The following is a 17,120-nucleotide window of genomic DNA, read 5'->3' on the forward strand; positions in this document are numbered from 1 at the left end:
AGTTCCCTTATTTTTCTCCACGTTGCATTGCTGCAGAGAATACTTTTTAACTACCATTGGTCTCTGGCCCTGATCCCTCTGATTCTCTATTAACCAATAACATAAGTGACGTGATCTCCCCTCCCATATCCTTTATGCAGTGTTTGTCTTCTCATTCTCTCCCTCTCATTTAGTTCTCTCTTGCTCCTATTCTGGATAGTTTTTTCTTGCTCTTATCCTTTTATTTGATGATAAACACTGGGACTGACTGTTACTTTTAGTGTTATTTCCCTTGTTTTATTGGAATTATTCATTACACGATGATCACAATACTGAGGTTTGCTGGAGATGATTCCTATCGCTGATGTATCTGGACATTGTGGATTATAGACTGAATATGGGATTATATGAAGCCGCTATGTTGGGACGGATCATATACACCCTGACTATTCTGATGGCACCTAAACCTATCATCTCAGAAGGTGAGTACCGGATCTACAGCCCCGAATGGGTCTTATGTTGGTTTTAGGTTTTCTCATCAGACAATGAAACTATTAGTACAGGGATCCTAAATCCAAAGTCAGGTCTTACTAACTCTGTGCAGTCATTTCAGTTTGGGGAGGATAACTTCACTCATAGTATTATTAGCTGTGGAAACAGTAGTAAAATAAGGGGAAAAAGCAAATTTTTAACATCGCCTTTCGGATCTCCCCAGAAAATAACATAGAAATGTATAACATAAATGTACCCAAAATGGTGCCAAACAACACTCTATCCTGCAAAAACAAGACTAACACAACTACAGTACGTGAAATAAAAAGTGATGGCTGTTGAAATGCAGAAAGTCATTAAGGGGTTACACTTTGTTTACATGAAAGCGAAAAAACTGGAAAACCCTCATTTTTTTTCTTTTTTTTCTTCTTTTTTTAAATATGCAGCCAATGTTTGCTTTCATGTTGTTTTTTTTTCCCTCCTCTCGTTCTTGCAGGACCGATTGTACTTTATAGTGATACCGTTTATTTTACCAATAAAAAAAAAAATTATTATTTGTGAGGTGGAAATGAAAAAAAACAAACAAAACACCATCATTTGGAATCTAGATAAAATAAACAAAATCCGCACTCACCCACTGTGCTGTGTTGCAGAAGTAGGAAACTTTAATTCATGGAATGTTCATAAAAACAGGCTACATGTTTCACGCAATTAAGAGCTTTCTCAAGCCGATAGGCATCGGCTTGAGAAAGCGCTTAATTGTGTGAAACATGTAGCCTGTTTTTTCTGTCTCCGTCCACATCCTCGCCTGTGACTTATGAACATTCCATGTTTCCTACTTCTCCAACACTGTACAGTGGGTGAGTGCGGCTTTTGTTCATTTTATCTACATGACAAATGATATTTATTTCTTGCAGCCTGCACCCCCCTGGGGCTACATCAAACAACGCTTCCTCGGAGATCCTAACAGCTGTCTGATTCACTACTCTTGGGAACCTTCCCCTTTTTGGTATAAACAAGACACTATTCTTCTACTTTTGGTTGTGCCGTTACACCCGTTTACCATGCAGTAGAATTACAAAGTTACATGGTTTGTAAGGTTGAAAAAAGACAAGAGTCCATAAAGTTCAACCAAGATTCCTACTGAGTTTATCTAGAGGAAGGCAAAACCCCCCATCATTGTTCTATAACCATAAACTAGTATCCATAATCTGTTATATTATATTTTCCCAGAAAAACATCCAGGCCCCCCTTAACCCAGTAAGGACTCAGGGTTTTTCCGTTTTTGCACTTTCTTTTTTTCCTTCTTACCTTAAAAAAATCATAATTCTTTCAATTTTGCACCTAAAAATCCATATGATGGCTTATTGTTTGCACATCAATTCTACTTTGTAATGACATCAGTCATTTTACCCAAAAACCTATAGCGAAAGGTAAAAAAAATAATCATTGTGCGACAAAATTGAAGAAAAAACGCCATTTTGTAACTTTTGGGGGCTTCCGTTTCTACGTAGTAAATTTGTCAGTAAAAATGACACCTTATCTTTATTCTGTAGGTCCATACGATTAAAACGATCCCCTACTTATATAGGTTGGATTTTGTTGTACTTCTGGAAAAAATCATAACTACATGCACAAAAATTAATACGTTTAAAATTGTAATCCACCCCATAATCCACCCCATATCATGCCCAGAATTATACACAATACTCCATATGTGGTCTGACTAATGATTTGGGATATTGTATTTTTATAGTTACGACATTTCTACACAAATAGAACCAATTTTGTTTATTTTTATGCATATTTATGTATGTATGTATTTTTTTATTTATTTTAGTCTAAATGTGTCTATTAATATTATCATCATCATTATCATTTATTATTATTGTTCATTCATATAGTTATAATAATAATAATTATTATTATTATTATTATTATTGAAAAGTGGGAAAATTGGGGTAATTAAAATTTTTATTGTAGGAAACTTTTTATATTTGTAAAAAAAAACATAGTTTTTTTTTAAAACTTTTTATTATACTGATAGTCTTCTTAGGAAACATGGACATATGTTTACTGTATTGTACTGTACACTGCAATACAATATTGCAGTGTTCTGTCATCTTGCCATCCACACTTCAAAAGGCAGTTGGCCCCAAAGAACTGTTTTTCTTCGGGGGTGGGGGTTCAATCAGAATGACCAGTGACCACCATGCAGCAAGGTGCCATAGTTATAATTGACAGTGGCATCTAGGTGGTTAACTCATTGGGATCGGCGTTGTCTCTGTTCCCAGGCACTAATGCCAGGTGTTCGCTGTTTATAGCAGCATGTTCCCTCCATATATAGAGTTATACCCACCCCATACGTCCCCATGCACATGTAATGTCCCAGTATGGGATGTTGCCGCACTGTACTTCTGTCCTGTTAGGCAGAGTCCCTGCGTGTCCTTGGGGCTCTCCTGCAAACCCTATAGTGTTTATAGGTTTTATGTAGTTATGTATAAGTGTAATGTGCCTTTAAGTCTTTGTACCACATGATTGTATTGTTACCCAGAGAACCCCAGGGAACAGGTGACCTCCCAAGTGACCTATGGTCTCCTTGCACAGCCCCCTATATAATATGGGGAGGGGCTGTCATTTTTCTCTTGTTCCTGAGGTCCAGTCCAGTGCAGACGTCTCAGTGTCTGTGTCCAGAGCATTGGAGGCCTCAAGCCTGAAGTCTGCAGCCACCTGTCAATTGCAAGTAAGCCAAAGTCATCTAATAGTCAGTCATCAAGTCAGTCAAGTCAAGTCTACGGTCTAGTCACCGTGGCCTGCATTATAGTGAGTCTACCTACTGCAAGTCCCAGCAAGCCTGTGAGGTCCTTCTGTGTCACTGGTCACCTCTCTGAGATATTGGCTGAACTGCGTAGACTGTACCATCTGTCTAACCTCAGTAGAAGCTATCCTTAACCTGGCCGTGGACTCTTTATTGCCCCTGACTGACCTAGGACTAGCGGTACTACCTTCGGGTGGTTATATAGGAAAACCATGCCCTGGCGTCACGAACATGAAGGGGTTAATACCATCTCCCCCTGGGCGACAGCTTCTGCCCCTTACAACTCACCTCACACCCCGTGGCTCACCATACAGATACGTGGCTCACAGCGTACATTAACTCCCAATGTTGCCAATGGGGTAATAATGTTATATACAGTATTATTGCTTATCTAAGACAGTGACCTGAAGAACAAAATTGCTACACATCAGAAAATATAGGAAATAGGATCAAAAGAGAACCCCAATAAATGTCAAATCAGTGTTTACCAACCAGGGCGCCTCCAGCTGTTGCAAAACTACAACTCCCACTCTCCCAGCATGCTCAGACAGCCAAAGCTAGTTTTGCAACAGCTGGAGTCACCCTGGTCAAGAAACACTGTGTCAAACAAATGGATCCGTAATTTGTATTCCAAACTCCCTCGGAAACATTACCACCAAAAGCAAAGGTCGTGCCTCCTATTACTGTTGTATGTATTAATGCTGGTTAATACACTGTCTTGCATAAGTATTCAACCCCTTGGACTTTGTTACAAATTAGAAATCAAATAGACTTTTACCATTTGATCAACTCTAAACATGCACAGTACATGACTAGGGGAGAGTACATGGAAGATGACACAAAGAATATTAACCCCTTAATGACAATGGACGTAAATGTACGCCATGGTGACGTGGTACTTAGCGCACCATGACGTACATTTACGCACCGCCATGATCGCGAGCACCGGAGCAGAGCTCGCGTCATGCCCGGCAGGTCCCGGCTGCTATCAGCAGCCAGGGACCCGCCAATAATGGCAGACATCCGCGATTGCGCGGATGTCCGCCATTAACCTGTCAGACGCCGTGATCAATACAGATGACGGCATCTGCAGCAGTGCAGTACTTTGAATGGATGATCGGATCGCCCGCAGCGCTGCCACGGCGATCCGATCATCCAGCATGGCGGCCGGAGGTCCCCTCACCTTGCTCCGGCCATCTCCTGGGGTCTTCTGCTCTGGTCTGAGATCGAGCAGACCAGAGCAGAAGATGACCGATAATACTGATCAGTGCTGTGTCCTATACATAGCACTGAACAGTATTAGCAATCAACTGATTGCTATGAATAGTCCCCTAGGGGACCTAAAAAGGGTAAAAAAAAAAAAAAAAATTTAAAATAAAAAAGTTAAGAAATTTAGAAAAATACCCTCCCCCAATAAAAAGTAAAACGTCCATTTTTCCCATTTTACCCCCAAAAATGCGTAAAAAAAATGAATACACATATTTGGTATCGCGGCGTGCGTAAAAGTCTGAACTATTAAAATATATTGTTAATTATCCCGTACGGGGAACGTCCTAAACATAAAAAAGTTAAAAAAGGCCAAAATTGCTGCTTTTTGTCACTTTTTATTCCTACAAAATGTTCTTAAAAATTAATAAAAAGTAAAACCTAAGCAAAAGTGGTACTGATAAAAACTAAAGATCATGGCGCAAAAAATGAGCTCTCATATCGCCCCATATATGGAAAAATTAGAAAGTTATAGGTTGTCAAAATAGGGCAATTTCAAACATGCAAATTTTGTTAAAATGGTTAGAGATTTTTTTTAAGTGGTACAATTATAGAAAAGAATATAACATGGGTATCATTGTAATCGTATTGACCCACAGAATAAAGAAAACATGTCATTTTTGCCGGAAAGTGTACAGCGTGAAAACAAAACCTTCCAAAATTTGCTAAATTGCAGTTTTCTTTTCAATTTTCCCACATAAATAATATATGTTTGGTTGCGGTAAAATAAGTGATGTAATTACAAAGTACTATTCGTGATGTAAAAAACAAGCCCTCAAATGGGTCTGTGGATGGAAATCTAAGAGAGTTATGATTTTTAGAAGGCGAGGAGGAAAAAACGAAAACGCAAAAATAAAATTGGTCTGGTCCTTAAGGGGTTAAGAACAAAAAAGTTGGCGTCTGTTGGATGCGTAAGTATTCACCCCCCTGAGTCAACACTGAGAACCTCCTTTCACTGAAATTACAGCTGCAGGTCTTCGGGGTCTCTACCTACTTGGTAAAAAACTGAAGCTCAGCCAGATTGGATGGAGATGTCTATGAGAAGTCTTTCCATAGATTCTGAATTGGATTCAAGTCTGGGCTGTGACTCGGCCATTTTAGGACATTAATGGGGGAGATTTATCATAAACTTTCACTAGGAAGTGTGGTGCAGTTGCCCATGGCAACCAAGATTACTTCTTTCATTTTAAAGAGACCTGTGAAAATAAAAGAAGCAATGTGATTGGTCGCCATGGGCAACTGCACCACTCTTCCTCTACACAGGTTTTGATAAATCTGCAGATGGGTATTCTTTTCCTCTGGAGAGGTTTCTGGTTTGGCATACATTCCCAGTCAGTGAATTAAGACTCTGGAGTTGGAATTGTGGTGTCCCGGTACCGTATTGAATACCGTACCTAGTGCAGAGGTCCCCAAAGTCAGAGTAGCTACGTTCAGGTCGGGTTCCTCAGGTGGGACAGCCCTATCGTCTATCTCTAATAATAAGGCATGTATATATTTAATAATTATGTATATCTTCTATAGTAATGTATAGTACTTACCTTGTTCAGCGTCGCAGGACCTTCGGTCATGTGACCATGCTAATAACCTCTATGGTATGTTGCAGGACCTTTGGAGGTCCTTGGGTCACGTGTTACCCACAAATCTTTGTAATGGTGATTGACATCAGTATGGACCAATTAGCGTTAGTCCAGACCCTGCCCATATAAGGGAGCTGCGTCCAATTATCGCTCTCTTGGGTTGCTGCTCTCGTGGATGCCGGACTACCAGGAAGGTTCTACTCAACTTTCAAAGACACACTAGGCCTAACCACCTACCTGCCTCAGCGGAACCAAAACCGTGAGTTCAAATCTAAATCCCCGCTAATCTATTATTATCTACCTCCCTATGGTTCCTGGGAAGGGTGGCGGTAGGAAAAAGCTATACTGAGGAGCCCTCACCCTGGCATCACGAATAGCAAGGGTTAACAAGCACCCTTTAATAACCGCACAGCTACACTCCCCATACCCTACATCCCCCAGGCTATCACAGAATGAAATACTGATGATAAGGGAAAGCTACCTGAAAAGGCTAAAGGCCTATAAATCTCCACACACCGTTACGGCGGTCTCCTCAAGGAATGGTTTTCCAGAGCTTAAATCCACCAGATTTTATGTGTAAATATTAATAAATATGTTGGGACTTTATGAAAATGTTGGGGACAGGCCCATTTGTGGACAAGTCCCCTTTGCGCAGTGGCCACACCCCTTTTTTCTAATTTTTCTGAGTAAAATGGAGAGATGGTTGAGTTGGTTGGCGCACAAAGCATGCGACACAATTTAGGCGCAAAACCCAAGAAAAAACTGTCAGGTCACTTTCGTAAATGACCCCATAAACTCTAATGAGTCAAAGACAAATTTCTTTAGTTGAAGCTATTGAAAAAGGTGATGTATATATTTGAATTTTTTAAGTAAATATATTTTACAGGGTGTTATCTCCATCTGTCTGCACTGTACAGTGTCCATTATAAATCTATGGAGGCCGTCTAGTGCAGCCGGATGGAGATCACAGCTATTGCTCAAAGGTTTTTCTAATTGACTGGGACTCTTTTAGAGGGGTACTCCACTGCCCCAGCGTTCGGAACATTTTGTTCATGTTACGCCGAGCGCTCCGGGTCCCCGCTCCTCCCCGGAGCGCTCGCTTCACTCCCTCCGCTGCAGCGCTCCGGTCACGTCCTCTGACCCGGGGCGCTGCGATCCTGCTGCCAGCCGGGATGCGATTCGCGATGCGGGTAGCGCCCGCTCGCGATGCGCACCCCGGCTTCCCTACCTGACTCGCTCCCCGTCTGTTCTGTCCCGGCGCGCGCGGCCCCGCTCCCTAGGGCGCGCGCGCGCCGGGTCTCTGCGATTTAAAGGGCCACTGCGCCGCTGATTGGCGCAGTGGTTCCAATTAGGGTTTTCACCTGTGCACTTCCCTATATTACCTCACTTCCCTTGCACTCCCTTGCCGGATCTTGTTGCCTTAGTGCCAGTGAAAGCGTTCCTTGTGTGTTCCTTGCCTGTGTTTCCAGACCTTCTGCCGTTGCCCCTGACTACGATCCTTGCTGCCTGCCCCGACCTTCTGCTACGTCCGACCTTGCTTCTGCCTACTCCCTTGTACCGCGCCTATCTTCAGCAGCCAGAGAGGTGAGCCGTTGCTAGTGGATACGACCTGGTCACTACCGCCGCAGCAAGACCATCCCGCTTTGCGGCGGGCTCTGGTGAAAACCAGTAGTGGCTTAGAACCGGTCCACTAGCACGGTCCACGCCAATCCCTCTCTGGCACAGAGGGTCCACTACCTGCCAGCCGGCATCGTGACAGTAGATCCGGCCATGGATCCCGCTGAAGTTCCTCTGCCAGTTGTCGCTGACCTCACCACGGTGGTCGCCCAGCAGTCACAACAGATAGCGCAACAAGGCCAACAGCTGTCTCAACTGACCGTTATGCTACAACAGTTGCTACCACAGCTTCAGCAGTCATCTCCTCCGCCAGCTCCTGCACCTCCTCCGCAGCGAGTGGCCGCTCCTGGGATACGCTTATCCTTGCCAGATAAATTTGATGGGGACTCTAAGTTTTGCCGTGGCTTTCTCTCCCAATGTTCCCTGCATCTGGAGATGATGTCGGACCTGTTTCCCACTGAAAGGTCTAAGGTGGCTTTCGTAGTCAGTCTTCTGTCCGGAAAAGCCCTGTCATGGGCCACACCGCTCTGGGACCGCAATGACCCCGTCACTGCCTCAGTACACTCCTTCTTCTCGGAAATCCGAAGTGTCTTTGAGGAACCTGCCCGAGCCTCTTCTGCTGAGACTGCCCTGTTGAACCTGGTCCAGGGTAATTCTTCCGTTGGCGAGTACGCCGTACAATTCCGTACACTTGCTTCAGAATTGTCCTGGAATAATGAGGCCCTCTGCGCGACCTTCAAAAAAGGCCTATCCAGCAACATTAAAGATGTTCTGGCCGCACGAGAAATTCCTGCTAATCTACATGAACTTATTCACCTAGCCACTCGCATTGACATGCGTTTTTCTGAAAGGCGTCAGGAACTCCGCCAAGATATGGACTCTGTTCGCACGAGGCGTTTCGTCTCCTCGGCTCCTCTCTCCTCTGGTCCCCTGCAATCTGTTCCTGTGCCCCCCGCCGTGGAGGCTATGCAGGTCGACCGGTCTCGCCTGACACCCCAAGAGAGGACACGACGCCGTATGGAGAACCTCTGCCTGTACTGTGCTAGTACCGAACACTTCCTGAGGGATTGTCCTATCCGTCCTCCCCGCCTGGAAAGACGTACGCTGACTCCGCACAAAGGTGAGACAGTCCTTGATGTCTACTCTGCTTCTCCACGTCTTACTGTGCCTGTGCGGTTGTCTGCCTCTGCCTTCTCCTTCTCTACAGTGGCTTTCTTGGACTCTGGATCTGCAGGAAATTTTATTTTGGCCTCCCTCGTCAACAGGTTCAACATCCCAGTGACCGGTCTCGCCAGACCCCTCTACATCAATTGTGTAAATAATGAAAGATTGGACTGTACCATACGTTTCCGCACGGAGCCCCTTCTTATGAGCATCGGATCTCATCATGAGAGGATTGAACTTTTGGTCCTCCCCAATTGCACCTCGGAGATTCTCCTTGGACTTCCCTGGCTTCAACTTCATTCCCCAACCCTGGATTGGTCCACTGGGGAGATCAAGAGTTGGGGGTCCTCTTGTTCCAAGAACTGTCTAAAACCGGTTCCCAGTAACCCTTGCCGTAACTCTGTGGTTCCTCCAGTAACCGGTCTCCCTAAGGCCTATATGGACTTCGCGGATGTTTTCTGCAAAAAACAAGCTGAGACTCTACCTCCTCACAGGCCTTATGATTGCCCTATCGACCTCCTCCCGGGTACTACTCCACCCCGGGGCAGAATTTATCCTCTCTCTGCCCCAGAGACTCTTGCCATGTCCGAATACGTCCAGGAGAATCTAAAAAAGGGCTTTATCCGTAAATCCTCCTCTCCTGCCGGAGCCGGATTTTTCTTTGTGTCCAAAAAAGATGGCTCCCTACGTCCTTGCATTGACTACCGCGGTCTTAATAAAATCACGGTTAAGAACCGCTACCCCTTACCCCTCATCTCTGAACTCTTTGATCGCCTCCAAGGTGCCCACATCTTCACTAAATTGGACTTAAGAGGCGCCTATAACCTCATCCGCATCAGAGAGGGGGACGAGTGGAAAACGGCATTTAACACCAGAGATGGACACTTTGAGTATCTGGTCATGCCCTTTGGACTGTGTAATGCCCCTGCCGTCTTCCAAGACTTTGTCAATGAAATTTTTCGTGATCTATTATACTCCTGTGTTGTGGTATATCTGGACGATATCCTAATTTTTTCTGCCAATCTAGAAGAACACCGCCAGCATGTCCGTATGGTTCTTCAGAGACTTCGTGACAACCAACTCTATGCCAAAATTGAGAAATGTCTGTTTGAATGCCAATCTCTTCCTTTTCTAGGATATTTGGTCTCTGGCCAGGGACTACAGATGGATCCAGACAAACTCTCTGCCGTCTTAAATTGGCCACGCCCCTCCGGACTCCGTGCTATCCAACGCTTTTTGGGGTTCGCCAATTATTACAGGCAATTTATTCCACATTTTTCTACCATTGTGGCTCCTATCGTGGCTTTAACCAAGAAAAATGCTGATCCCAAGTCCTGGCCTCCTCAAGCAGAAGACTCCTTTAAACGACTCAAGTCTGCCTTTTCTTCGGCTCCCGTGCTCTCCAGACCTGACCCTTCCAAACCCTTCCTATTGGAGGTTGATGCCTCCTCAGTAGGAGCTGGAGCTGTTCTTCTACAAAAAAATCCTTCCGGGCATGCTGTCACTTGTGGTTTTTTCTCTAGGACCTTCTCTCCAGCGGAGAGGAACTACTCCATCGGGGATCGAGAGCTTCTAGCCATTAAATTAGCACTTGAGGAATGGAGGCATCTGCTGGAGGGATCAAGATTTCCTGTTATTATCTACACCGACCACAAGAACCTCTCCTACCTCCAGTCGGCCCAACGGCTGAATCCTCGCCAGGCCCGGTGGTCTCTGTTCTTTGCCCGATTTAATTTTGAGATTCACTTTCGTCCTGCCGATAAGAACATTAGGGCCGATGCTCTCTCTCGTTCCTCGGATGCCTCAGAAGTTGATCTCCCTCCGCAACACATCATTCCACCTGACTGCCTGATCTCCACTTCTCCTGCCTCCATCAGGCAGACTCCTCCAGGAAAGACCTTTGTTTCTCCACGCCAACGCCTCGGAATCCTCAAATGGGGTCACTCCTCCCATCTCGCAGGTCATGCGGGCATCAAGAAATCTGTGCAACTCATCTCCCGCTTCTATTGGTGGCCGACTCTGGAGACGGATGTTGGGGACTTTGTGCGAGCCTGCACTATCTGTGCCCGGGATAAGACTCCTCGCCAGAAGCCCGCTGGTTTTCTTCATCCTCTGCCTGTCCCCGAACAGCCTTGGTCTCTGATTGGTATGGATTTTATTACTGATTTACCCCCTTCCCGTGGCAACACCGTTATTTGGGTGGTCGTTGATCGATTCTCCAAAATGGCACATTTCATCCCTCTTCCTGGTCTTCCTTCTGCGCCTCAGTTGGCTAAACAATTTTTTGTACACATTTTTCGTCTTCACGGGTTGCCTACGCAGATTGTCTCGGATAGAGGGGTCCAATTCGTGTCTAAATTCTGGAGGGCTCTCTGTAAACAACTCAAGATTAAATTAAATTTTTCCTCTGCATATCATCCCCAGTCCAATGGACAAGTAGAAAGAATTAACCAGATCCTGGGTGATTATTTGCGACATTTTGTTTCCTCCCGCCAGGATGACTGGGCAGATCTCCTTCCATGGGCCGAATTTTCGTATAACTTCAGGGTCTCTGAATCTTCCTCCAAATCCCCATTTTTCGTGGTGTACGGCCGTCACCCTCTTCCCCCCCTCCCTACCCCCTTGCCCTCTGGTCTGCCCGCTGTGGATGAAATTTCTCGTGACCTTTCCATTATATGGAGAGAGACCCAAAATTCTCTTTTACAGGCTTCTTCACGCATGAAGAGGTTCGCGGATAAGAAGAGAAGAGCTCCCCCCGTTTTTTCCCCTGGAGACAAGGTATGGCTCTCCGCTAAATATGTCCGCTTCCGTGTCCCTAGCTACAAGTTGGGACCACGCTATCTTGGTCCTTTCAAAATTTTGTGTCAAATTAATCCTGTCTCTTATAAACTTCTTCTTCCTCCTTCTCTTCGTATCCCTAATGCCTTTCACGTCTCTCTTCTCAAACCACTCATCCTCAACCGTTTTTCTCCCAAATCTGTTCCTCCCACTCCTGTTTCCGGCTCCTCGGACGTCTTCTCGGTCAAGGAAATTTTGGCTGCCAAAAAGGTCAGAGGGAAAAATTTTTTTTTAGTTGACTGGGAGGGTTGTGGTCCTGAAGAGAGATCCTGGGAACCTGAGGACAACATCCTTGACAAAAGTCTGCTCCTCAGGTTCTCAGGCTCCAAGAAGAGGGGGAGACCCAAGGGGGGGGGTACTGTTACGCCGAGCGCTCCGGGTCCCCGCTCCTCCCCGGAGCGCTCGCTTCACTCCCTCCGCTGCAGCGCTCCGGTCACGTCCTCTGACCCGGGGCGCTGCGATCCTGCTGCCAGCCGGGATGCGATTCGCGATGCGGGTAGCGCCCGCTCGCGATGCGCACCCCGGCTTCCCTACCTGACTCGCTCCCCGTCTGTTCTGTCCCGGCGCGCGCGGCCCCGCTCCCTAGGGCGCGCGCGCGCCGGGTCTCTGCGATTTAAAGGGCCACTGCGCCGCTGATTGGCGCAGTGGTTCCAATTAGGGTTTTCACCTGTGCACTTCCCTATATTACCTCACTTCCCTTGCACTCCCTTGCCGGATCTTGTTGCCTTAGTGCCAGTGAAAGCGTTCCTTGTGTGTTCCTTGCCTGTGTTTCCAGACCTTCTGCCGTTGCCCCTGACTACGATCCTTGCTGCCTGCCCCGACCTTCTGCTACGTCCGACCTTGCTTCTGCCTACTCCCTTGTACCGCGCCTATCTTCAGCAGCCAGAGAGGTGAGCCGTTGCTAGTGGATACGACCTGGTCACTACCGCCGCAGCAAGACCATCCCGCTTTGCGGCGGGCTCTGGTGAAAACCAGTAGTGGCTTAGAACCGGTCCACTAGCACGGTCCACGCCAATCCCTCTCTGGCACAGAGGGTCCACTACCTGCCAGCCGGCATCGTGACAGTTCAGAGCGCTGGGTGCGGGCTTCGGAGGTTGTGACGTCACGGCCACGCCCCTTCATGATGTCACGCCAAGCCCCCTCAATGCAAGTCTATGGGAGGGGGGGTTGGCTTTGATGTAATGTCCCCCACAGCCCACACCCACAATGTTCTGAATGCTGGGGCAGTGGAGTACCCCTTTAATGTGTAGTATGAACATATTTTCTGTTTATCATTATAAAAAAGTTATAGGGGTCAGAAGATGACAATTTTAAACGTATACATTTTCCAGCATGTAGTTATGATTTCTTCCAGAAGTCCGACAAAATCAAACCTATATAAGTAGGGGATCATTTTAACCGTATGGACCTACAGAATAAAGATAAGGTGTCATTTTTACCAAAAAATGTACTGCGTAGAAACGGAAGCCCCCAAAAGTTACAAAATGGTGTTTTTTCTTCAATTTTGTCGCACAATGATTTTTATTTCCGTTTCGCTGTAGATTTTTGGGTAAAATGACTGATGTTATTACAAAGTAGAATTGGTGGCGGAAAAAATAAGCCATCATATGGATTTTTAGGTGCAAAATTGAAAGAGGTTTTTTTAAAGGTAAGAAGGAAAAAACAAAAACGGAAAAACCCCGGGTCATGAAGGGGTTAAAGGGGTACTCCGCTGCTCAGCGTTTGGAACAGCTGTCTATGGGAGGGGGCGGGGTGTGACGTCATGAGGGGCGGGATTATGATGTCACAAGCTGCCGGCTCCAGCTTTCAGAACAGTTTGCTCTAAACGCTGAGCAGTGGAGTAACCCTTTAAGACCTGTTGCGATCTGGATTTATAATCCGGAGAAGCAGGCGACATTCTGCTGCGCTCCACAATCTGTGCTATGAATTCCGGCCGGTCAGTGATGTAAATAGAAATTCACATCATTGATTCATATTTGCCGCTGAGAGTTGTGATTTACCAGATGCTTCCAGCCAATCACAACTCTCAGCGGCAAATTTAAAAAACAGGGCGTAACCTATCCTTAGAGCGTCACCTACAGTCTGTGATTCCCATAGATACGATCAGTACCGCAGTGAGAAGAAATAGAAGACATTTTCTTTATATTGTGTTTTCTGGGTGTAGGATAGATATTGCTGGATATATAATATATTTGTGGAAACAAATCACCAGTGAAGTGACTGGCAGAGAGGGACCATAGGGGAGAGGGGGATTAGTCAGACAGCGGAGATAAGGACGGACCGGTGGTCTAGGGCTCCATATTCAGTCCAGTCACTGTATTGGTCTGGGAGGGACAGGGAGCCATACTGCGGCCCACTAGCACACCAGCCAATTTGGGGAACATACGACCCCTCTAGACCTGTAAGTAGCTCAAATGTGAATGTTCACTGGACAGGAATGTTAATGTTCTGTACATTAAAGGGGTACTCCGCTGCTCAGTGTTTGGAACAAACTGTTCCTAACGCTGGAGCCGGCCCCCTCATGACATCACGCCACGCCCCCTCAATGCAAGTCTATGGGAGGGGGCGTGACAGCTGTCACGCCCCCTCCCACAGACTTGCATTGAGGGGGTGGGGTGTGACGTCATGAGGGGGCGGGGTTATGAAGTCACAAGCTCCCGGCCGCCGATTCCAGCGTTCGGAACAGTTTGTTCCAAACGCTGAGCAGCCGAGTACCCCTTTAATCTCTGATCGCTCTGTTTGTCGTTCACAGGGAAACCCGATGTCCCTCTCCCAGTACATGGAATAATAAACCAGTCGGCTGATCTGTCGCTTCCTGTGGATCAGATCGGGTCAGAACTAGAGATCTACTGGAATTACCAGACCTACATTTTGACTCATTTTACAAATAATCAGCTGAAGAATACAGATGATAATTATAAGAACAGACTGGAGACACTGAACAATGGCGCAACACTGAGGATTAACAACCTGAGAAAGGAAGATGGCGGGATATACTACGCAACTGTATATATTACAGACAAGAAAGAGTATGAGTCCTATAACCTGACTGTATACGGTAGGATTATCATGGGTCACATTATATAAAAAAGGTCACAGTGCAAATATCAGCAATAGGCAGATCTGTATATGATTTCCAACCAAAACTTTAGACTTGGAATATTATTTTGCATCTGAGCCAAAACAGATATTGATAAACGCTCGGCCCAGATTCGATTTGGCCATGTTAAAGGGGTACTCCAGTGGAAAACAATTTATTATAAATCAACTGGTGCCAGAAAGTTATACAGATTTGTAAATTACTTCTATTAAAAAAAATCTTAATCCTTCCAGTACTTATCAGCTGCTCTATACTACAGAGGTGTCTCTCTGCTGACACCTATGTCCATGTCAGGAACTTTCCAGAGCAGGAGCAAATCCCCATAGAAATTCCATCCTGCTCTGGACAGTTCCTGAAATGGACAGAGGTGTCAGCAGAGAGACACCTCTGTAGTATACAGCAGCTGATAAGTACTGGAAGGATGAGGATTTTTTTAATAGAAGAAATTTACAAATCTGTATAACTTTCTGGCACCAGTTGATTTAAAATAAATTGTTTTCCACCGGAGTACCCCTTTAATTTAGGGAGCTTAGTGTGGGAATCAAAGGACGCTTCTTAAAATATCTTTGACTTTGACAATTTGATCTCTTTAGTGATCAGACTGAACCAGCAGCCATACTTTACTCATCCTGTAAAACCATTTTACCATTTTTTTTTATAAACTTTATTTTATTGTTCCTTTATAAACCATTACAATAATGATTAATTGATCACGTAATTTCACCATCAAATAACAGCATACATTATAAAAATAATAATAATAATTAAAACCCTTACATCTCAAAGTTTGGGTCTAGTGCCCTGTCCGACCCCTATCACCCAAGTCCATATTTATTCCTCATATTATTAAAGACTCTTTTCCCTTCTCTATCTTCCCTTCTTAATTTACACAAAAAAAAGGCAAATCAAACCTAATACTCCCTTCCCCTCTCTGCAATCTCCAATCAGGGCCCTATCACACCATTCCCCATCCCTCCTTCCATTTTCACGACCATCCTCTTTCTCCTATTCTCAGCTGCTTATTATTTTCTTCTTTTTATAACATCTATTGTATTTCATGTATTTCTCCTCTTGCCAGGAAGGGATGTTGTCCTTTCGAACCCCCATCCTTCCTGACTCTCTCGTGATCCACTGAGGATATGTTCATCACACATCTCCAGGATCAACAAGCTCGAGGAAAAAATACTACTTATTCCCCCCGTCTTATTTTATAAAGTATTATACTAAATTCCTAAGCAGCTTTTATTTCCTTTCTTCTCTTCTCTCTATGAGAGGTGGTCTTCATTCGTTCATCATCCCTCCATTAGTTAAAGGGTACCTCTCATCAAAAAAACTTTTGATATATTATAGATTAATGTATGCAGAATAACTTTACAATTGCATGTTATTAAAAAATCTGCTTCTTTCTATTTAATTTTCCACTTTGAAGGAATGACCACTAGGGGTCTCCCTACCAGTCCTGGCAGCAAGCATTTCAGACTCATGCTGGAGTCCTAAACACTACGAGCTGCCAGTCTGCTTTGTTCACTAAGGAGAACACTCAGAGCTGCCAGCCTGCTTTGTTCACAGCCTGTTTGGCTGTGAACAAAGCAGGCTGGCAGCTCTGAGTGTTAAGGACTCCAGCATGAGTCAGAAATGCTTGCTGACAGGACTGATCGGGAAAAATACAATAGAAAGAAGCATATTTTTCATTAACATGCTATTGGAAAGTTATTCAACATTCTTTAATCTAAAATATATCAAAAGTTTATTTGATGAGAGGTACCCTTTAAAGTAATCGAGCCCTCCATCTCATAACATACATGCCAGTGGGGAGAGGAGAAAAAAAAGGCCTCTTTCCCTTTTATCTATTTACCTAGACTGAATAATACTTTCCTCCCATTCAATATCTTACCATTTCTATATTCCCCTCTAGTCTATTATTGGGGTCTTCTTGGTCGGACAGAGCACCCCCCTTACAATACCACAATCACCCACCCACCCCTCTCTATCCTTCCTAACCCAAACTCCACCCCATGGCAGAAGAGAGAAAAAAAGAAGAAAAAACTCCTACAGAAGATTTTCTGCTAAGCCTAATCTCTCTCTCTCTCTCTCTCTCTCTCTCTATCTCTCTCTCTCTCTTTCTCTCTCTCTTCCGCTCTCTCTCTCTCTTCCTCTCTCTCTCTCTCTCTCTCTCTCTCTTCCTCTCTCTCTCTCTTTCTCTCTCTTTCTCTCTCTCTCTCTCTTTCCCTCTTTCTCTCTCTCTCTTTCTTTCTCTCTCTCTCTCTTC

General features: G+C 45.1%; 1 protein-coding gene across 2 annotated transcripts in view; it reads left to right on the forward strand.

Annotated features, from left to right (window-relative positions):
• Nucleotides 1-204: 204 nt before the first annotated feature.
• LOC130283329 (CD48 antigen-like) overlaps nucleotides 205-17,120 on the forward strand; it is a 42,778-nt gene continuing 25,862 nt past the window's right edge. For both annotated transcript variants that reach the window (XR_008846653.1, XM_056532679.1), the window contains exons 1-2: nucleotides 205-461; nucleotides 14,504-14,809. Coding sequence is in view for 1 of the 2 variants with exons in the window: in XM_056532679.1 (XP_056388654.1) it covers nucleotides 344-461; nucleotides 14,504-14,809 (424 nt within the window). In the remaining variant the exon portion in view is untranslated. The remainder of the gene's footprint in view (nucleotides 462-14,503; nucleotides 14,810-17,120) is intronic.

The sequence above is a fragment of the Hyla sarda genome, chromosome 7 (assembly GCF_029499605.1).
Source record: "Hyla sarda isolate aHylSar1 chromosome 7, aHylSar1.hap1, whole genome shotgun sequence".
NCBI lineage: Eukaryota > Metazoa > Chordata > Amphibia > Anura > Hylidae > Hyla > Hyla sarda.